Genomic DNA, 22,568 nt, shown 5'->3' on the forward strand with positions numbered 1-22,568 from the left:
GAAGTTCAATGCTCCTTCAGCTGCAAGACGAGCTTTGCCCTGGTGTCTCTTTTTGGATCTCTCACACTTTGGCCTCCGGCTGTTAAGTGGAAGGTGAAATTTGCAGGCAGCATGAGACAAGCCGACGTAAAGAACCCCATCTCATGAGTTTATGCTTCTGGCACAGCAGTAAATAAGATTGCTGTTGTTATTCTCTTGACCACTTTTATTGATGCTGTAGACTGAGGTTTTACTAGCTAAAAATACCAGCTGGGTTCCACCTGAACCTCACTCTGGGACAAGGTTCTCTGCCGATGTCTCAGCTCCAGGCACTCCACAGTCAGGGGGTACGTTTTAAGCTCAAACTTATTTGCAAACATACAGGTGGAGTTAAAAAGCCACTTGAGGTCACCTGTTCCATATACACAAATGCCTCTGACATAATGGCCTGCCAAAAGAAAAAGAAAACAAGCAATGTCAGAATCAAGGTTCCAAATAATTCTTTTTGAGAAGTTTTATCTGAAAAGCCACTCTAAATAAACTTCTGCACAATAAACATACTATAAGGCCTACTGGACATGCAATGGGAAAAAGTGTGAGTAGCGGGATGAAATAAAGTTACTTCAGAATAAATAAGGAGATAGCTCAGAAAAGAAGTGTTACTACTTGAGACTCTTTCTCAGACAAGGCTGAAACACAGCAAAGGGGAATTTCCTTCTGACAGTGAAGGGAAACCGATACCTTTACTCATGCTAGATTTTTCACTGGCTAATTCTCGGTGATACTGGTGTCCTTTCACTGATTTCAATGTAGTTATGCCAATGTGAAACTGCTGTAAATGAAGCTGACTGAAGTTCTCGACATTTTTCTCCTCAACACAAACAGCTATGTTATGGATGAAGAATTCTTGAAATAAAAATTGTATCATTTGCATTTTGGCATTCCCCTTCTTGTTCCACTGGGATATGTCAGAAGTAGTAGCAGTACGCAATGTACAAACCAGTGACCGAAAAATGAAGTGCACCATACAGAAGATTTTCTACTGCTAATGTCATGTCATGAAGTAACGTGACATAGGAAAACTCAAAGCTCATCCATCATCATCAGCTGACAGCTCCTTAGGTTCCTTGTTAGCTGTGGCTCTGGTGGGGACCAGTGCCCAGCCGAGAGCTGGGGTTTGTCCGAGTCCACACAGGACACCTGCCCTGCACACAGCTGCTGGCTCTAACACATCTGCATCCCAGAGTGGGACATACACGTGGGCTATTCCCACCCACCTGCAAGAAAATTCCCCAAAGGCCTTCAAGAAAATAGTCAGCTAACTCATGTGAGCCCTAAGCACTGCCAAATATCCCTCTTTCTGAGGCCGATATATTCTGTAAAATCCCTGAAGAAGCAACTGTTCCAGCTTTCTCACTGTTCCTGTGGCTACTGTCACTCACATAGGGATTATGAAGGAGATGACTCCTTTTTCCTGTCTTCTCTCCGATGAAGTGCTGTCTAAAGACTGTCTCACACTACCGTTAGAGGCTGTAGGAGTACGGGAACAACAGTCAAGTGTTTTTCACTATATGAACAGGAAAAAGAAGTGGAGAAAAATGTACACATTACCATGACAACCTCCATGGGTCTCTTCCATATCAATCCACTTCACCGCTCTCAAGTCACCTTCCCATGATGCATTGGGCATGGAGCCCGGGACACCTGCAGTTAGATAACAGAAAATCAAGTAATTAGTTCTTTTAACAACTATGTGTTCAGGTTTATGACCACTCTCTGGAACCTTTCTCTGCAGAACTAGGATGAAATACCTAGGAATAGGCATCAACAGATGCCCATCTGCTAAGCTTGTTGTCAAGCTTCTTCATTGAAAGCAGCTTTCATGACATAAACAAGATGTCAGCCCAAGAGACCTAAACATTTCACTTGAGAAATAAAATCCCTCTTTGGCAACAGCCTCAGTATGATACTGCATGCGTGTACGCTGTCTCATGTCACCTTCCCCACCAGCACTGCCCTCTGAGGGCTATGTGAACACTTAGCTGCCGACACCTAGTACCATCACATGAATTTGGTGGTAAATACTCTCCTGGGGTTTTTTATTATTATTTTTAAATAAAAGAGGCTAACAGAACAAATTCAAGCATGACGTCACTGGATGGAGTTGTTAGAACTCAGTTATAGCCTGTAATGTTACATAATAAAGTCTAGGCAGATCACAGGACCTATGTAAGAGAGAAGCCAGCAAGAGGACCGCTCCTTGTCAGTAACTGATCAAGCCCTGCTGTGACCTGGCAGGGAGGGAACCTTGCAGCTTTCTATGAAAATGTCTTTGTAACATTTGTCTTATTATCTGTCATTTGTACTAACTGTATACTGAAAAGACAGCCGGTTTCCTCAATTTAAAATGAGATGAGAACAAAGCCATTTAGAGCCTGTATGAAATGCAGAATAGCACTGGTTTGGAGTTGTAGGTCCTGTGCAAAGACAGGGAACCAACATCCTTCAAATGTGATTTTAACTGAAATAAATTTGACATTTTAATCTCCAGTTCTGACCTTTCTCTTTCTTTAAGGCTAATTAGCCCATCTTCCTGATTTTCACAACTTCATTTAAAATGTGTGTTAGTATAGGCTATTTATTTTGTTGGTTAACCGCAATCTTAAGCAGGGTGATTTGCCAGCAGTGCTGTAAAACACAATTTCAGCTGGTGACTGCAGCACACACAAGAAGCTCTGAGTGCCGAAATAGTAGCTGAGCATGTGTCGTCATCCTAACCCTGATGCTTTCTAAAAAATAAAGGTGATAGCAAAGTAAGGTTTTGTTACTATTTTGGGTTTTTTCCATTGTTTTCTGAGATGGCAACAAGTGCAGTACCTCTACAGTTACCATAACACCAAAACTATTTTTCTTGTGAGCTTGAAGAAAAGCTCAGTGAAGGACAAAAGAGACTCTAAAGGCACTGTATAACATAGGGGGAGTTGGGGTTTTTTTGAGACTTTGGATGGGAGAAATGTTAAACATCAGGGGTTTTTTTCTGTTTGCTTGCTTTGCTCTGTGTTTTTAAGGATAACTTGTTCCTGGCAAGTAAGGATGATTGTTTGCAAATACCGAGTCATGACTCAGACATCAGATGCAAAAAGACCATGTGATCCAACAGCAGAACCACCATAGCACTTTGCCAAAAACAGAGATATGTGGCAGCTGTAACCAGAACTTCATCACTTTATTTCTTCCCCTATGTATATTGTGCTGTTATCAAATAAAATAACATGCCAAAAAGGGTGGGTTTGTCCTGGGGAAAATTCAGAAAATGTTACTTTTCCACAGAAAGCATTAAGCTAAAGGTAACACTTCGTAAAAGACAAAAAGAAGCAGTCATGGCGGGGGATAAACACTGTAAATGGCCTGGGATGTGCATTACCATCCCAAATTAAAAACCCATTCATAACAGATGGCGGTAAATGTAGTGTGCAGAAAGACTTTGAAAATGCTGACATGGTGGGAAAGCAGAAAGATGACTGAAAAAACAGGAATGACGCCAGGACATTCACAAAAACACTGGAAGGCACTGCCTTCCAGGAATGCAAAGCTACTGACTTCACAATATTCATCATCTCCCAAACTGAGGAAACTAGGCATTTTTGTGAGTTAATTAAAGAGTAGGGGAAAGTGTAGCTCAGCACTGGGGAAAAAAAAACCCCACAGATTTACCACATTTTCCTTTAAAGATTTGTTTGAACGATGGAATTCAGATTCAGAAGCTGCTCTGGGGTCCTGTTCTTATAAATAGTTCGTCTGAAAAGTGGTGCTAATGGTGAAAGTTAGTATAAACTTCAGCATGAGTTGCTCACTCTACTTTTGTCCAGCTCTCGTCTCCCACTCCGTTGAGGTTAGCAGCGTTTTGTCTCCAAGAACAAGGAGGGGGAAAGAGCCACCTCGCAGGCAGCGGTACTGAGCACTGCCCTGGAAAGGAGTTTGCCACCACCAGGTCTGAGAAACAGGCACCAGCAGAGCTTGGGTGTGAAGACAGCCACAAGTGACTAGGAAGAAAGGCCAGCCCCTCCAATGCCTTTAATTTCATGTCTCCCCTTGGTGGCGAAGGCTTGGAGGCGGGAAAAACACTGCTTCAGAGCCTGGAGCTCATTCACAGGACACAGGCAATGCAACCGGCTTCTCCTCTAAGGTCTTCCTGGTGTTTGCCGTTGCAACTCCAGAGCAAGCTTATCTGCATGTTTTGGCTCCAAGATGGAGCCCACTCCCTTTCCTCTTCACGTTGCTACCACATACTGTGAAGACAAACATAGGCAGCCTACACAAAACGAGCCACTGCATTGGCATTTCTGTAACACGCACATAAACCAACATTGGGCTGGAAATCTTGCAGCCTAAAAGGCTTCCTGACTTGCCTTGGCCTTCCAAGTCCCCTACCTGTGATTCCAGGATCAAACCAACACATCAGTTAAAACCTCACTGCCAATGGACTAGTTTGCACCAGCCCCCTGAAGCAGCCTGTGCTTCCTCTTGGCATCTCTCTCTAGGAAAGAGGACAACTTCTTCACACTTCTGTGCCACCAACTGATCCGAGCTTTTCTCCTGCACTTTATAAGCTGGTGCCCAGGAGTCGGTACTTCAGAAATCTGCCTGAAGTGGTGTACACACCACCCTTGGGAATATTGTTCTGCAAGACCTGATTTAAATCAACCATAACTTTTGTTGGGCTCTGGGGCCATGTATTTATGTTTGGGAAACACGCAGGGCTTGTGGTAAGCCACATATATAGATGGGCAAGTGCATACCCTCTCCCTTACAAGTGAAGCCGTGCAGCCCACCAGTGTGTGAGAGGGAACTGTAAATTCATAGACCCCTGTGGCGGCTTTTGGAGAACCAAGGTGGTACAAGAAAGCACAGGATGGACTACTGAGATGGTATGGCCAAAAAGGGTGGAAGCTAAGTGGGTGCCAAGCTGCGTCTCTGAGTCTTCAAGGGGCAGGGCAACTGCTGCTAAGCAGGAAGGCACGTGGCATCCCTGAACCCATCACGCTGCAAAGCCCATCACCCATGAGGACCTCCCTTACCCAGTCACGGGTGCTGTTCCCACCAGAAGACAGCTCAACCAAATGGATAAATGTTCAGGACATTGAACTCAAGGAAGCTCAGCACGCCTTCCTCGCTTACCACTAGTGCTGCCAACAAGGGTTGTCACCTGCCTGGGTGTTTCTCCATATGAAACAACAGGACTGGCGACAACCTGCTGCTAGGCACCTCTGAGAGCCACAGTGGGAAACGCCTCCATGGAGAGCTGAGCTGTGATGGCCACCGCAAAGACTGGGCACCACACAATAGGCAAGTGGGAGCAGGTGCCGGGGTGGCAGGGGCTGGGTTGAGGAACCCTGTGCCCTCCCCGGACCTGGTGTCCTACCCGGGATCCTGTTGAGCGTCACCCAGAAGTGCTCGTCGGGGCTGTAGGTGTCCTCAGACCACGTCAACAGGTCGATGGCGCGCTGGTCCCGCATCACAAACTCCACGAAGGGCCGGGTGACGGCCACGTACGCAGACCCGAAGTAGAGGGTGATGTTGTGGGGCGGAGGCGCCTTGCGCACGAATGTCCACAGCATGAAAGAAAAGAAAGAGTATAGCTGCTCCCTGTGCACGTATCTGGTGCGTGCGGAGATGTGGGGGGGCTGCAAAACCCCGGGGGTGACATTCTTCCCCCTGAGGCCCTTCAGCAGCCGGACGATCTCCAGGTTGGTCTTCAAGGGGAAGTCCTGGCCGCAGGCGTTGAGCAGGTAGCGCCAGGGCACGGCCGAGGCCAGCAGGTCCCTCATGCAGTGGAGGTCGGCCCGCAGGCGGGAGGCCCCGCCGTAGACCACCCGCTCCGCCTGCGAGGCCAGGAAGGCGTTGGGGAAGCAGCCGACCAGGCGCCGCACGGCCTGCCGGAACGGGGCCGGCGCCTTGGCATCCACGTGGATGCAGTAGACATTCTGCGGCATGTAGACCGCCCTGAAGAGCCGCTCGAAGGTCTCGAACTCCTTGTGCAGGGTCATGATGTAGGCGACGGGGAAGGCGGCCTCCCCAGCTGAGAGCGCGCGGGTGATGTAGCGGCCGTGCGACATGTACGCGCTGCAGGATCCTGCCCCGGGTGCTGGCCGCAATGACCCGCCTCGCAGGCCAGCACCGTGCCACACGCCCGCTCCAGCGCCGCGGCCTCCGGGGAGCCCCCACCGCTTGCCACCCACCGCCTGCTGTGCCTCAGCAACACGGCGGCACCCAGCAGCACCATGGTGGCCAGCAGCAGCCTCACCGCCCGCCGCCGCCGCATGGCCCGCACCACCAGCTTCGGCCCACCCCTGGCCTGGCCAGCACCTCCCAAGCTGCCACCCCGAGGGGACACAAATTGCGAGGCCTGCCCGCGGGACACCCTGCCACGTGTCGGCTCCCGGAGCCAGGAAGGGCGGCCTTGCCACCGACCGCAGCCGGCCCAGCACCCCGGGGTGCTCCCTCCGCTCACTGCCTCCATGCTGCCTCTCTAGACCGAGCCCCCGCGCAGTGCTGGCAGTGCTGCGGGAAGGGGGATGCACGCCCCGCGGACTGGCCCTGCCTTCTGGTGGTGGCCACCGCACTTGCAACCCCCCTCGCTGCATGGGAAGTCCCAGTCATGGACATAGGGCTTCACTCCCAGGTTCATCCGAACAATTGTAGTCCCTTCCAGGTTCTCCAGCAGTAAATTACGTTTGTTTTGGGTTTTTTTTCATTTTTTTCCCTCTTACAGAACAGCAGTAAGGAGGAATCAAGGCTTTCAGCGTTAGGAGGATGGAGAGAAGCTGATGGACAATTGCGGGTGGGATGGAAACGGTCACCTCTTAATCCTGTACAGCAACAAGAATTTGTCTGACTGGGCTCAGAAGACAGCATCCAAGAACAATTTGCTCTGAAATCCTGGGGTTCGTCTGTTTTCTTGTTTGTCCTGTAGGACAAGTTCTCACACCTGTCCGTGGGAGGGAGGTGGCTGGTAAGGATACGGGGGACTGCTCAGAAGAAGAGCTTTTCTTTCAACAGGAGATTGAAACAATGGAGAAAAAAACCCACCACCCCTCCTTAAAAATGTACAAAGACTCATTTTTTTATTTTACCGCCATAAATTTTCAATCCAGTGGAGTATGTGAATGCAAAAATGGGGAGGTGGGGGTAGGGGGGGGGATGGTTGGGAGGGCTGAACTAAAATAAACTCCAGATTGTCAAGTTTTAAAGCAGACCTCAGAACACAGAGAGAAGGAAATAAAACTCAGGAAACAGACCAGTTTATTTAGAACTACTTCTTTCAAGACAGCTGTCTGAATTAAGGCAATGCATGACATCTCCTTGAGCAGTCAGGCTGTTGACAGTCATGAGAGAGCTAAACTGCACCTCCCGTGTTGAATCATCTGAAGGATAGTAAGGAAAGGGTCTTGGTTCTAGTAGCTTTATTTGATGGTATGTTTTGAAGCAGGTTTTTTCTGAGCTGTTATTGATCCGTAAATAAACTCTAGTGTCTTTGGCAGGGTTGTGGTCCTGCATCAGAGGGCTGTTCAGAAAGAACCTGCTTTCTGGAGCAGGAGCAAGCTGAACCTGCGGGGACACGCTGGGCGCAGAGGACAGCCAATGGGAGAGTCGCTCTGCAGGAACCACTGGTGCCCACACTGGCACCAGTTCAGGCATGGTTCTGCCAAATTCCAGCCCAGCTGCTCAGGCTGGTGCTGGTGCCAGGTTTTGTCTCTCAACAGGCGTAACGCAGCTTTAGGTGTGGTCAGTTGAGTTTGCTTGTAGGTGAAAGGAGGGGATAGGTTCAGGTGGCATGACTGGAGTTCCCCCCTAACAAAAACAAGGGCTGTTGGCAGCTCAGCGTCTGGGAATCACAAGAAAAGCCTCTGTTACTGCAGTTTAGTTGGTTACATGCATGAATTGTGACAGACATTACCTGATGCCAGAATTTAGAAAGAAAAAACTTAGTCCTTAAATTACTCTGACCTGATTCTGTTCTTCAAGGAGCTGTGCTGTTTGAAGCCTTTTACACCAATGTCTGATAGGTGTGAAGATCAAGGAGAATCAAGCGAAGGAACACAAGCCCATTTGCTAGCTGTGGCTTTTCAAAAAGACTTCTTGAAGATGTACCCTTTCTCATCCTGTCATCACTAAGTCGTAAAAGCAAACAACTGGTTGTGAAGAAAAGTACTGCTGCTACTGAAAGCAGTACGCAAATTCCAATGACTGCAGATTGCACAGACTAAACCCTATTTTAAGTTATATATTCTCAGCTGAACTATACCATCTGAAAGGTGGATAGAGGACAAGAGTGCTTTTTCAGGAAATTCTGCCATGCAGAAGGTGTATTTGTGATTGCTGCGACTGTTGCAACACCTTCCCCTAAACAGGTTTTTCAAAAGGGGAAGGTTTTGATGATGAGATTACAACAGCTTTGTGGGCATGAGACTCAGTAACAGTCACAGGAAAATCCCTATTTTTTTTATCCCTTATTCCTATGAGAAGTTCTTGCTCAATCAGGAAGTCTCATAAAAAAAATGGAGAACATGAACAAGAGAACAAGGATTAGTTATATGAGTAATGCTGCAGACATAGGTTGCAATATACTTTTTTCCTAGAACGTGGCTTATTCAGCTAGCATCACTGTCTGGAATCATGTTAGAAAGCTTCCACGCCTCTGTCTGTCTTTTGAAGGGAGGGCACTAAGCTAAGGAAAAGGAACAGTTTTAACAGGCAGAACAGAACCGCAATAGTCTCTTTGTGCAAGCAAGTGGCCGTATAAGAACTTAAAAATAAGGAATTGGCAAAAGGGATTGATTAATCTGCTAGCATTACTCAGAATTTTCTGATATTACTGTGGTATCTCACACCCACATCCAAGGGATGTGAATGAGATGTTCCTCAAGAGCCACCAGCTCTCATTTGGATGTAAAGCTGCTGCTTCAGATAAACTGGAGTGAAATTTTAGCAAGGATAACTCCCATCCCTCCTGAGAGTGTACTAGTTTGACTCACAGCATTACCCACCACATGCCTGCCGTCACCATATGAGACACGCTGTATGCCAATTGTTTTTCGTCTTTTTCTGTCTACCATTCAGCTCCCAGCCGAGGAGTTGCCATCAGGATGGTGCAGATATACTTTCAAAGTCTAGGGGTATTTTAACGCTACACTCACAAACAAAACTGTCTGTCATATTAATTCCTTCCCCATCACTGACAAAATGGATGAATACGTAAGCAATCTTCATCCTGCTTGGAGAGAGCTGAGGGGAGTCTGATTCTTTGCACTTAGACAGACACAACACACGACTGTGTCCAAAACACTTAAAATCATGGCTGGCATGCAGCTGGGTGAATCCTTGGAACAGTAAGCACAAGCTAGAACACAGCGTCATCTCCCATGGATTCCCAATTTCTGTGTCAGATTAGCAGCAACAAGAGAAAAAAAGCCTCACTCAAAGGCACTGGGATGAAGTTGCTGATGCTGCCATATGCCTGTGCTTGATGGGAAGCTGCCGGAGGCCCTGTAGTTCCGCGATCTGCCCGTTCAGATCAGAGATCTGTGTTTGTGGGCTTGTACAGGAGACTGTGGGCTACCCCCTCTAATAATCAACTACCTCGTATTCATGCTGATGCAAAAGTTCGTCTAGTTTTGCAACAGGCAGCGGTAGCATGCTGTGTACCCAATGTCCCTTTCAGGCTGGCACAAGACCAAAAGTGATGTGGTGCTCCTTTCTTCCCCCCTCTCTGGGACACATGACTCACCACTGGTCCCCATTCTGCAGGCTTCTTGCAGAAACCAGGAATGAAAGCAGTTCTGCCCTGGCACTTTCCCTGCAACCCCCCAGTTCCCCTTACACCCCGTGCCTGCCAAGCACCACTCGTGATCTCTTTGGAGGGATGTACCCGACCACGGTACATCCCAGAGGTGGGGCCATACTGTCTGAGGGTGGCTGGGTGAATTTTGTGCTGGCCAGAATGAGGGTGGGGAAGAGAGGTGCATTACTGTGGCTAATGGCTGGCAGGGCTGCTAACCACCTTGCGCTCCGTGTAAGGGCAACCCCCTCCAAACTTGTTGGTGTTGCTCTCTGCAGTGACAGGAACCAAACAATTGCTGAGCATGGCACCACTGCGACCTCGTTGGCATTTTGGGGGAGAGAAAGGAACCACGAGTTAGGGTCTTTTCATGGAAGCTTAGAAGAGCTGCTCTAGCATAACAGGTCTGCAGCCTTGCTCAGTCGCCAGAACATAACTGGGCACTTGTACAGGGCAGGGCATGACTGGGTGGTTTCTGTCACAGCCAGTTGCTGCATGGGAGCTTTCTCTTGCAGCTCATAGCCTGAGGGGGATTGCTAAGCATTTGACAGCCATTACATTGGGACGGACAATACTCATTGCATCTCTGCAAGACTGAGGCCGCTACCCCAGACAAGTGATTCCCCCAGTAGTCTAGTGTGTCCCCGCACTTCCCTGCCGTATGTGCGTCTGAGATGGAGACACGGGTACTGGGATGAAGTTATTGATGCTGGGCTTGGGGTGAGGTGGAAAAAGCAGTGTGTCTGGATGTGAATGTCCTCATGCAGGGTTTTTTGCGGTATTCAGGAGCAAGGATCCTGGATGAATTGTAGAACCTGCAATCTCCTGCACTTACCATCAGAGAAGCAGAGCACTGGGAAAGGGGAACATTGAAAAACAGGTGAAGTTCAGCGTGGAGGAAATGGCAAGAGATGGAGAGTAAGGAAATAATATTGAGACAGGAAAAACGTAGAGCTAAGGAAGGACCAACCAAAATGGCATGCTGGTAGGAGACAGCAATGTCGGAAGAGCAGGTATCACCTAGCTACTTAAGCAACATGAGCCTTTGACTTTTCAGAGTCTTCTGCTGGCACATTGTTGCTGGTGCGCGCTCTAAGAGCAGCACTGTGCTTGACAGCAGTGCAGGCTCTTCCCTGATTGTCCCCCTTAGTGGCTGCAGTGCACTAGATGTCTTGCCAACGCACATCTCTAGTTTGGCTCCACCAGAGAAGGAATCCAGCCCTCACGCACTAAGATCATTATCTGAATAAAGCTAGTGTGCATTAGGAGGGTAACAGCTGGAAGGAAAGCACTGCAGAAGCACACTTCTGACCCCAGCTAAAACGTTAATTGTGTAACTGCAACCAGCAAAGCAAACATGTCTGTGCAAAGCCTGTGTCCAGAGCTCTGTGCTTTGTCTGTGCAGCAACGCCGTTCCCTTTGGAGGCACACTGGCTAGTTGTGTGGCAGCGATTCCACAACCATTTCCTTCAGTGACAACGCCACATGAAGCATGTTCTTGAAGTTCTTGCTTCTCTTGTTCATGGCTCTGCACAGTCCTCTTAGTTGTGCTGATGCAATTTCCGTGGAGTCACAGAGTGAACCCTGGGGGCACAGCACCCTGCCAGGAATAATTCTTCCCCAAAAGCATCAGAGTGCAGGTGCAAAACTCAACTTCCCCTGGTGGCAGGTAGGTTTCTTGTTACGCCTAGACTGCTGGTAGTATTTGGCCAGCTTGGATATCACAATGCAGCACTCCACTATGCCTTTCCAGCGTGCTCCCAGAAGAGCCATTCCCAAACCTCTCTGCTTCTTCACCCAATTTCTAGAGTGTTCACTGCAGTTCACTTTTAAATCCAGCTGTAGCCCTGGCTCCAGATGTAGCAACTCCTGCCCCTATGAATGGAGAGGCGTTTCATATCTGCTAGCAAACAGAGTGAAGGGCACCTCAGGGCTGGCTCTGGTCAGAGGCCCTGTGGGAAGAGAATGCTCTGCCAGCATCTCTTTGTGACTGAACAGCTAACACCTCCTCTGCATTTTCAACGGTATGGCATCTCCATGCGTGGTGGTAAAGTTTTGAAGCTAAAGATGGCGACTATTAAAACACTGCTGTCCCCAGCACAACAGCAGAACCCTGGTAAAGCAGGTAAGAGACAATGTCTCAGGCATGTTTCCCAGCCTGCAGCAACAGTTCTGGTCTCTTTGTAACAGGGCAGAGAGGACAGGGGCCAACTTGCCAACAAGCTGTCAAGAGGAACTCTGTAAAGGGTCTGGGTAAAATAGGACATTCTTGGCATTCCTGAATTTGGGAGAAATGACCTAAAATGAAACCTGAACAAGAAACTTGAAAAACCGGCGCAGGGAATTAGGAAAGAGGCTTACTTGGCATGTGCACAGGTGTATTCAGTCAGACTTTTGAGAGAAGGGAGGAGTATGGTGGTTAAAGTGCTGTGGGACATGAGCCCCTTACCTAAATGCATACTCCTGGCCTCTGGAGATTTATTCCCTGTCGCTGAACGCCCTGGCTGTTCATTCCCACAACCACCGAGCCCCTTCAGTCCTACCAGCACAGCCATTCAGAGAACGAAGTAGTGATCCAGGGCAAGGACTGATTACAAATAAACTCTTTCACATTTTCCAGGCTGGTGTTAACCCAGATCATTTCAGACAAAAGAATCATCTGTACAGATGAACCTGGTGCCAGCAGCACCTAGCAGAAAAGTCAAAATAGAAAACAGATGCTACTTTTACAGGATATTGCAGTGAACTACCTGTGGCGCACAGATGACATTAGTTCATCAGACTGTGGGCTAGCCCTTTGAAGTTATTTATTTTGGCCTTGAGGATGCGCTCTTGAATATTTCCTTATAGCTTACTTGTCAGTTGGAGGGTGTGCACGGTATAATCTTGAAGATCAAGGCAAACAAAGCTATGACCTGTTTCATTGTGATCAATGTGAGAGAACTTCCTATAGGTAAGAACTTTAGCACAAAGACCTGAGCATGTGAGTTTTAGACAGGCAGAGTTTGTAAAAGTGATTAACCCATGGGACATCAAAGTTGAAGTTTGTATCTCCGTATCCTCATTTGCTAGAAATAAGTCTTAAGTGCAATAACAAAGCTATGTTGAACTAGCAGCGTTGCATTCCCCAAATACATCTTGTCAGCACTGGGAAAAAAATTGTACAGAAACTGTTGATACTGATAAAACATGTGCAATGCTTTTAAATATTTCTGCCCTACCCTTCCAAGCTCAGATGTTATAAAAATGCCTGTATGCAGGTGGCGTTGCAGATGGTGGCTTGAGCCAGGTTTGTGGCTCACTGTCACTGAAAGGGGAAGGTCTGGCTCCTGTTCCTCCTCTCCTTCCCGTTTTCCGCTCCTGTTTGCTCACATCTGCATGTTCACCCCACGCTTTAATTTGTGCTCACGTCAGTGCTGGCCACATTCTTCACCAAGTCAATTCAATTGACACAGAAAAAAGGAGATTGTTTTTCTTCAGATCTAGTGAGTTGAACTGGCAAAGCTCCTGGAACAGGGCTGGTGGGCAGAAGGGCGGAGTAGGAGGTGGGAGAAAAATTCCTATTTTGTCAGGAGTGAGCTTTTAGAGCTCAGCTGTCTTGTGCACCCTCGCCCTTAGTAAGTAAATGGGGTTGGTTCAGAAGCAACAGTGCAACCACGCACTGTTATTCTGCAGGTGAGTGAATTCTGAAACAGCAGTTTAATCCAGCACATTAGACTGGGAGTCAGGTGTCAGCACTCCAGTGCTGGCTTTGCCCATGGTCTGGTTTAAGACACTGGGAATATCACTTTGCCCCTTTCTGCCTGCTTCTGTGAATGGGAGTCATAGCACTGATCTCCCTTGTAAAGCGTGTTGGTGTCTTTAAATGAGAAGTGCTGCTATTACTTCCCCTGACCTTTATTTTCCCACGTGAATAATGTGTAAGTTACTAGTGGACCAACATATGTGCATGTCAATGTACATATTGTTGTGTTCCCTGAGGGATTATCACCTGAGACTGCCTGTATCCCAAGTCATGCATATCCTCTGACCCTATCGCATGAAAGTGGGGCCAGGACTTTGGCTTGGAAAAGGGTTCAGTAAGGTTGGCCTGAAAGACTCAGTAGCACGGGCTGTGGATGCACACCTCTCCCACAGGGACCAGAACCTGCTTGCTGCTCGACGTGAGCAGAGAGGAGAAAGGTGGCCTGGTGGTTCGGCTGCTGGCCTGGGACGTGGCTGCTAACCTGCACTGTGGTGGTCCGTCCTTCTTGTGCGACCTGGGGGAAGTCGTTTAGGGTCAGTCACTTCAGGCCTACATACTTTGTGAATACTTTCCCTCAATTTGCCCATGCTTCTCTTCCTTATCTGAAAATTGACTTTCAAGAATTTTCTGTCACACAGGAGCCATGTGGGAGATAAGTGGCCTGAGATAAATACCAAAGATAAGTTAAGACTATTATTTGAAAACCAATTGAATGGGAATTGAAAGTCTCTAGCCTTTAGGGAGCTAAAAAATATCTTAGTTTTCATTGCATCACTCTGGGTAATCAGTGTGCGATTTTAAGGCTTGAGGACCAAACAGTCTGTTTTATCTTTTATCATAGCTGTCTGAAAAGGCAAATATCTGTTTGGTTTAGTTCTTTTGTGATATGCTGTACATCCAAACTGGTCCTTAAATGATCTCTCTGCTTGACTGGAGGCCTCCAACTATTTGTTCTAACAGCTGGACCACTGCCTGCCACCATGATCTCCATTTGATGTACCTAAAAAGCTAAAAGGAAGTGGCTTGGTCAAAGTTGGACAAGAGTTTTGTGTCAGAGCCGGAAACAGAGTTCTAGGCTAACACTCCAGTTACCGATGGGGACGACTTCTAACCCCAGAGTCCCTCTGGATGTGACTTGGATACCTTCAGGCAAGTGTCTGACAGCCTGAGCTATGCTTACAAGTTTGGATTCAAAATCCTGGACATAGCAGCCCCTGAGTACATCTGTCAGAGCTGCATGGCCACTTTTGTCCAGGTACCCTAAAGTGATGACAGGAAAAACAAGGAAGAGGAAGGGAACATATCAGCTGTGGATATGTAGCATCTTTTTGATATTCTTCTTTCAGATGCAAAGAGAGCAAGCACAAATAAATGTTATTCCAATGTGCAACACTGGAAAGCACATGGTGATGGTCATGGAAATAAACAAATACACAGCCTACATAAACTACACAGTGTAGTACAACACCCATCTAAAGCTTTCTGGTTGTGGAGAACATATCTGGTCCCAGATTTATTGCTTTTGAGGCAATGGACTCTAATAAGACCACAACCACCAGCTTGCTGGAAAAGTCAGCTAGATACAAACAGTATATGCTGATGATTATACCATAAATAACTCAATCAATAATCAGCTGCACATCTTGTACATGCCAGTTGTAAAATATAATCATCAGAAGAGCAAGCACTGCTCTCAGAGAGAGCTGCCTGATAATATGAAAGCAGACTGGCCTTGAAAAAGGATTCACAGTCTGCTGCTTTGGTTAAAGTAGACACGCTCTGCCTCTCTGTTACTGCTTCTTGTTTTCATTTCCCATAACTTACAGCAGGGAGATGGTAGAAAGAAAAAAAAAAGACAGGCGAAGAAACTCATCCTTACTTCCATTCCTCATATCCCTGCTTTGGGCTGCTGTGAAGCTGTAGGGAGTTGGGAGCTGTAAAGTCCTACCAAGTGCTTCTACAAGCAATGTGCGTGGGGGAGAAGTCCTCTGCATCTTCTGACCCTTTCCCAGCCATATGAATGAGGTAGAACTAATTTTAAGAATATAAGGTAAAGATGAAAATACTGTTCTGATTCTGTTTCTCTGAGCAAATCCTTGACCCTGTACAATGGAATTTAGGCAGTAGCTATGAGTACATGTTTTTTTGCAGGTGTTAACGTGAGAGCTGGTGTGTGTGCCCACAGAAAAGCATGTGAGGATTAGAAGCAGATTCTAGACTGAACTCAGGATTTCTGGCTCTGGACTAATAGATAGAGAGGGAGGAATTGACTTCTACTTGTGGAAAAATATAACTCCCCCCAGCAAAATGAACATCTTGTAGAAAACACCTTCACTGCAATGCTTACATATTTTAATCTTTATTTTTTCCCTTTTCTTCATCTCAGTTTTCACAGGTCAAAGGCTTAAAACAGCTGAAATGTCTGAGGATTTCAATTTGAGCTTAGGTCCCCGGGGCTTCTTCCTGCTCAGACGCAGAGCGGTCATGCACATCCCGCACGGCGCCATCATCTCTCCCTCAGCAGACAAAAAGGGCAAGTAAGCTTATTTGATAGATCTGCCATTTATATCAGTTATGAGCCAATTCAATTTTTCTTCTAGGCTCTGTCAAAATCAGCCCCAGACATATATCTCTGTGTGTGGGCGTGCGTGTGAGCACCAGTGCGTGCACGTGTGTTATTTACAGAAGACAAAAGTGGAGCTGTACTCACCCGGGATCCTGTTGAGCGTCACCCAGAAGTGCTCGTCGGGGCTGTAGGTGTCCTCAGACCACGTCAACAGGTCGATGGCGCGCTGGTCCCGCATCACAAACTCCACGAAGGGCCGGGTGACGGCCACGTACGCAGACCCGAAGTAGAGGGTGATGTTGTGGGGCGGAGGCGCCTTGCGCACGAATGTCCACAGCATGAAAGAAAAGAAAGAGTATAGCTGCTCCCTGTGCACGTATCTGGTGCGTGCGGAGATGTGGGGGGGCTGCAAAACCCCGGGGGTGACATTCTTCCCCCTGAGGCCCTTCAGCAGCCGGACGATCTCCAGGTTGGTCTTCAAGGGGAAGTCCTGGCCGCAGGCGTTGAGCAGGTAGCGCCAGGGCACGGCCGAGGCCAGCAGGTCCCTCATGCAGTGGAGGTCGGCCCGCAGGCGGGAGGCCCCGCCGTAGACCACCCGCTCCGCCTGCGAGGCCAGGAAGGCGTTGGGGAAGCAGCCGACCAGGCGCCGCACGGCCTGCCGGAACGGGGCCGGCGCCTTGGCATCCACGTGGACGCAGTAGACATTCTGGGGCATGTAGACCGCCCTGAAGAGCCGCTCGAAGGTCTCGAACTCCTTGTGCAGGGTCATGATGTAGGCGACGGGGAAGGCGGCCTCCTCAGCCGAGAGCGCGCGGGTGATGTAGCGGTTCTGCATTATGTACTCTGTGCAACTGGATCCTCCGAATGATGTTTTTAAAGTGTTTTCCTTCAGAAAGGGCGCCTTATCTTCAGTGAGTGCTTTACAGGCTTCTGCTAAAGTTGAACTCACCGAGAAGTTCAGCCTCCTAAGAGACTTCTGTGCATGCAAATTAACAGCATAGAAAACAAATGGAAGTGAAGCGCTGAGAACCAGGACAGCGAAGAAGCAGTATCTGAGTCTGTTCATTGCTGCCCAGAGAAAGAATCTCACTTGAAATGTTGTGAAGAGGTCAGATCAGACACCACAAAGCTTGTTTTGCTGGCTGCACTTCCTTCCTGCTAGAGAACGCATGCGTCCATCTGATGCATAGTATGCAGCTGCTATCCTTACTTCCAATATTAATGTTTCATAGTCATCATTGATGTGGAAGCAGCATAAGCAGCGAACACCTTGCAAATGGAAGCTGCTCTACAGCACCCTGAAGATGAAACAGACACATTGCATAATTACTGGCTTGGCAGTGAACGGCTGGCACTACCTGTTTCATGGTGTCCCTGAATTCAGTCTATGGGTATGCTCTTAACTACTCCCTCCCCACTCTCCCTGCAGGTATGGTGTAGGTGTAAAATTTCTTCTGTGTGCGTGTTGTGACAGGAAAACATATCTACCTCTTGTATCGTTCTATTCTTTTACTTACTGGAACTGTTTATGAACCTCTCAAGAGTATCAGTCATCACTGCTTCAGAATTATGAAAGGCTTTTTCAGCACACCATGTTACCGTATAAGACCACCAACACTGACATATAAGAAGCAGGAGATTCTTTTTTACCCGTGTGTAGAATTATATCAGAGCCAGCAGGTTTTTGCAGCAATGTTTTCTTCATTTGTAAATTTGAAATCTGCCAAATAGTTTCTGCTAGGTGTCATGGATGAGTTGTGATGAGCTCTGGGCTTACATCCATCACAAGGAACTAGGTTAGCAAAAGCTGCAACATAAAACTGCTTCATGTAACCTTGGGCTTTCTGATGAGACATGCGTGTTTCTAAGAGCCACACATGCATTTGGTATAACAACATGCTTAAGCAATGAGAGCTTGTAGCATGGCTCTGATTGAAGTGAAATACTTGGTAACTCTTTCTCTTCCAACTGTGAGCCTGTTCACACGAGTCTCTGGCACATTTGGGGCACATAAACGTTTTCCAGCATCATGTCCTTTCACTCCAAGACAAAGTAATGTTGAGGCGATATCAGATGATCTGAAATTATGCAAAAAATGTATTGAATGGGCAGCCCAGCGTGCTACAGAGGCAGAAATACCATCATCTACCTTCCAACTCATGCAGACAAGCTACCTCAGACACAGGTGACGTGCGGAAAACAGACTCCACAATCTGTCAGATTGTAAAGTAGGCATGTTTATTCGGCACCGAGCGGCACAGGGGTAGTCCCACCAAAGTCGTGAGCACCAGACAGTAACTTGCCTCTTCAATTTATACAGTCAAGTATTACATATTCACCAGATTTCCCAATCCACCTATACATATGCATGACCCAACCACGCTTGCGCAATGCCTGCTGGTGGTGGTCGTTGGGGGTCCCAAGATGAAAGCCCATCCTCTTCATCACAGTGTTCACTGGTTGACCTTTGTTTCTGCGCAAACACAGTTCTCTTCTGGCTCCCATCCAAACTGCAAGGTCAGTCTTAGCTGGTTCTAGGTGACTCCCCAGCCCCTATCAGGAACTACCCCCTTTGTAAGGAAATGTAAGACTCTCTGCCTCAGTTAATTTACACAATAGATAAGCACTATCAGTTCTCTGCTCAGCAACTATCAGGCAGTACTGCTTTTACTCAATTCCGTTACTATTAGGCAAGGCTGCTTCTACTAAAATCCCTTTAACCCCTTCCTTCACAGGCAGGTCCCTCCCAGAAGCTGCACTTTCCTCCCATCCTCACCCCAGACAGTCTCCAGGAGTCTGCTCAAACAGGTTGAAGGCTGCAGGTGGTGGCTTCAGCCCAGTAGGTACAGTCACAAGCTGTAACAAGGAGAGCAGCACTGGAGAAACTTTCTAAGGACTTGTAGCCAGATTATACCCAAAGTGGGGCACTGGTGCAGGATGCAGGACAGACCTGGCAGTCAGACTTACGCAGTGACAGCAAGCAGCAGAGCAGCTCCTCACCGGGGAGTCAGCAGAGACAGGTAAGGACAGCCGTGGTCACGCTGGAGATCCAGTGCAGCCTTCTGCGTGAACACCAGCACCTTCAGAAGGAGGACAACTCCGATGGAGCCAAGAGGCTGGAACAGAGTGGTGCAAAGTCCCAGGGAGTAATGGAGACTTGCCTGATGCTGCTGAGAAGTCATCTGGAAAACACTGCCACAGCCCAACAGTACAGCTTGTTAAAAGGGGATTCAGAGAGACGTGCAGTTGCTGAGCTGAGTCCAAGCCCAGCAAAAAAATACACAGCAAACACAACCGTGAAGGGAAAACATGTCCCAGCTCAGTGACTGGTGAATGCTGCCCTGAGGTGCACAGACCTGCCCAGACTGCTTCAAACCACTGCTGCTTCCTAACTTGATTGTTACAGTGAAATACATCCAGGAAAGAACAACTCTCACCTGCCCGACACCTCAGTAACGCGGACCTCCGTGACCACAGGTCAGCAGCCTCTTGCACTCCCCTGTGCACTCCGTAGACCATTGAGCTCAACATCTTCCCACCTCCTCACTGGGACAGCTGGCTGCAAGACCATTTCTTTCCCTGTGCCGTGGTCCTAACATGAGACCTCCATCCTTTTCTTTTAAGAACTTAATATATATATGTTTATACGTGTGTGTGTGTGTGTGTGTGTACAGAGACTGTTTTCTCTTAGGTGTTGAAGTTTGCATTACTACTATGGTCTGCAGCAAACGAGTAAGCTACATGCAGAAAACAAGAGATAGGCCTGCTCATCATAGGAGTGCAATGCAAGATTTAACTTTTCTTTGGGGTTGTTTTTTTCTTACTGTGAGAGAGACCGAGAAGCTGTCAGACACCGGCAAGAGTCTTGTCTCAACCGACCAGGCAGGCAGCCGCAAGCAGCCCACACAGGAGGTGCTCTGCGGAGGCAGGGCAGTGAACTGTTTCTGAGAGGCTTTCTAGCAGCTGCATGTTACCGAGAAACCATCTAGCAGTTGTGCCTCAGAAGCCTCACCACAAATTAGACGAGTTAAATAGGATGGCAGGACTCTAGTGACCCACCCCTCATGCTCCCCCCTCCTCCCCCCGCCCCGAACCTTCGAGAAAAACCCCACAGCGCGTGCGCTCAGAGCTTTTGGAGGGTGGTACAAAAGGGAGAGGGGAACCAGTGCCAGGCATGCGCCCACCACCCGAGGAGTCTAGACCACTGCTACTGTAACCAGGGAGATAGAATCAGTTAACCATAAACATGAACAGTGCTGCTATGTTCCTGGTATAGCCCTACCCACGTGGACATTAGGTCTGGGAACAGAGGGTCTAGTCTCTAGGTAACCATTAATGTTAAACAATAGTAGTGAAGGGGATTTTTAATAGAAATAGCATTACCCAATAGTGGCAGGTGCATTTGTGGTACCTATCTATTGTGTAAATTAACTAAAGCAGAGAGTCTTACATCTCCATACAAAGGGGTTAGTTTTTGATAGGGGCTAAAAGTCGCATAGAACCGGTCAAGACGACCCTGCTGTGTGGATGGGAGCCAGAAGAGAACTGAGTTTGCGCAGAAACAAAAGTCAATCAACAAACACTGTGATGAAGAGGATGAGCCTTCATCTTGGGACTCCCGATGACCACCACTAGGAGGCACTGCGCAAGCACAGCTGGGAGGAGTATTTGGAAATGACTTCTTGGAACTGATTTTAATATGAAAGGGATAAGTTATGTAACCTAATAAATATGTATATTTTGATCTATATAAACTGCACGGAAAAAGTATGAGGTATGCACGTTCGGTGGAATTATCCCCTGTGCACCCGGCGCCGCAATAAAGAATGCCTGCCTTTTAACACTACATTGGTGTTACGAGGTTTTATTCCCGGATTTTTGGTGACACTACCGAGGTTCTGCTGTCAAGAAGCTTCGCTGGATCCAAGTGTGATGATACTTAACCTCTCCTTTTCTCTCTCTTTTCTCTTTCCCTTTCCTATTTCTTGTCTTCCTCCCACCTTATTGTTGGAAGTATCTTGTTATGGTTGTGAAATGTCAAGCTTTTTATTCAAAGCATCTGCTACGCCAAGATTAGCCACACTTGTGTTGTAAGTCAACCTTAAATGAAGCTCATTTCGAGCATTTAGGGGCTGCTGTCGTGACTCCCACCCTGGGGTTTGCTGAGAAAAACAGGGTGTTGGAGTCCTCCCTGTCCCTCCTGAGTCACTGTCATGACTCCCGTGTACTGCAACAGACTGTCTAAAAGATCATCTCCCCTGAGCCCTCCGAGTGGGACAGGACACTTGCACAGACTTTGCTGCCACCACCCTGGCAGCAATCCCGACTCACTGTGATCCTTTGGCACTGCCAGCCTTCGGGTAAGGAAGGCTGCCTGCTTGGTGCTACTTCTTGATCCCGGTGCCTCGATTCTCCTGCATGGTTAGTATTTAAAAACCTGAAGGCATGCACGCAGATGGTTGCTTTGGAAAACCAATCTCTCAAAAAAATTTTTTTTGCTTTTTTAACTAGCTATTATACCTTGTGCTGATCTTTCTGAAGTAAGATTCGTGCCTGGGATTATAGGCAGAAATCACACACGGACAAAATAAAAAGAGCAGGGAAACAAAGAAATAGAGTGTACGAGTCACACAAGCCACATCAGTGGAAAAACTCTTTCGCAGGTGTCAGTGAGCTGTCAATTTTACAGGCTCATCTGAAGTTCAGATGCAGGAAGGAGCCAAATCTAGACTTAAATCTGAGTGATATTGTGGCAAAGGTCAGTGAAAGAGCAGCAAGGTGGCAGCAGACCTCACGATGTGCGTGGCTTCTCTTGTGGATTTTATTTGACCTCAGCATATTTTGGGTGCACAAACAGAGTTACTGGACAAAAAGAGAACAGAAGATCAAACTTACCATGCTATTTGACAGATGCTGCAGAAGAGGGCTCTGTGCTGGCAGAACTAAAACTGCTGCTGACTGACACTTGCAGTGCAGTTCCTTTTTATTGTTCCCTGGACCTGCATTGTAGCAATTCTCGTTTTAGCACGAGAGGAGCTTTTGGTGTGGCTCCCGTGGTGGAAACACACTCCCCAGCAGGATTAGCAATTGAAATGGCTGCCCTGTGGCTGCATGGGAACAGACCTTTCCAGACAACAAGGATATTATCTTAGGAATATAGTTAATACTCAGTAAACTGCTCCTGGTCTTAATCAATATAGGTAATTGGTTTCAGCTAATTTGTTAGCTAATTAAAAAGCAAGATGCACAGGCTTTGCACATCGGTTTTGAGTTCCTGTTTAGCCTTGGTCAGCAGTGACGAATGTGATACATTTCACGCCCATTTGGAGTCACTTGGCATTTTCTATCCTATTGTTAGGACAAACCCATCTGTATCATGACATTCCTTTTCATGACCCTCGCATGCAAAGCTGGCAGTTTGAATTGGCACCACTGTTAAA

At 47.6% G+C, this 22,568-nt stretch overlaps 1 protein-coding gene and 1 pseudogene across 1 annotated transcript; both read right to left on the minus strand.

The window, feature by feature from the left end:
- Positions 1-236: 236 nt before the first annotated feature.
- Positions 237-6,104, minus strand: LOC104326807 (glucosaminyl (N-acetyl) transferase 2 (I blood group)). The gene is made up of 3 exons (XM_009931625.2): positions 5,402-6,104; positions 1,591-1,683; positions 237-427 (listed from the first exon to the last, which is right to left on the minus strand). Exons 1-3 carry the CDS (start codon positions 6,093-6,095, stop codon positions 237-239), a joined length of 978 nt encoding a protein of 325 aa, XP_009929927.2. The 5' UTR covers positions 6,096-6,104.
- A 10,133-nt stretch (positions 6,105-16,237) lies between these two features.
- LOC142360938 (N-acetyllactosaminide beta-1,6-N-acetylglucosaminyl-transferase pseudogene) lies at positions 16,238-17,194 on the minus strand (annotated as a pseudogene).
- Between the last annotated feature and the right edge of the window lie 5,374 nt (positions 17,195-22,568).

The sequence above is a fragment of the Opisthocomus hoazin genome, chromosome 3 (genome assembly GCF_030867145.1).
Source record: "Opisthocomus hoazin isolate bOpiHoa1 chromosome 3, bOpiHoa1.hap1, whole genome shotgun sequence".
In the NCBI taxonomy this organism is placed as follows: domain Eukaryota; kingdom Metazoa; phylum Chordata; class Aves; order Opisthocomiformes; family Opisthocomidae; genus Opisthocomus; species Opisthocomus hoazin.

Excerpts from the sequence above, each read along its gene's own strand:
- LOC104326807 (XM_009931625.2), bottom strand. The coding sequence starts at position 6,095 with ATGTCGCACGGCCGCTACATCACCCGCGCGCTCTCAGCTGGGGAGGCC. Across the intron at positions 1,684-5,401 it reads GACGCTCAACAGGATCCCGG|GTGTCCCGGGCTCCATGCCC; the intron begins GTAGGACACCAG and ends ATCTAACTGCAG. Across the intron at positions 428-1,590 it reads GACCCATGGAGGTTGTCATG|GCCATTATGTCAGAGGCATT; the intron begins GTAATGTGTACA and ends TTCTTTTGGCAG.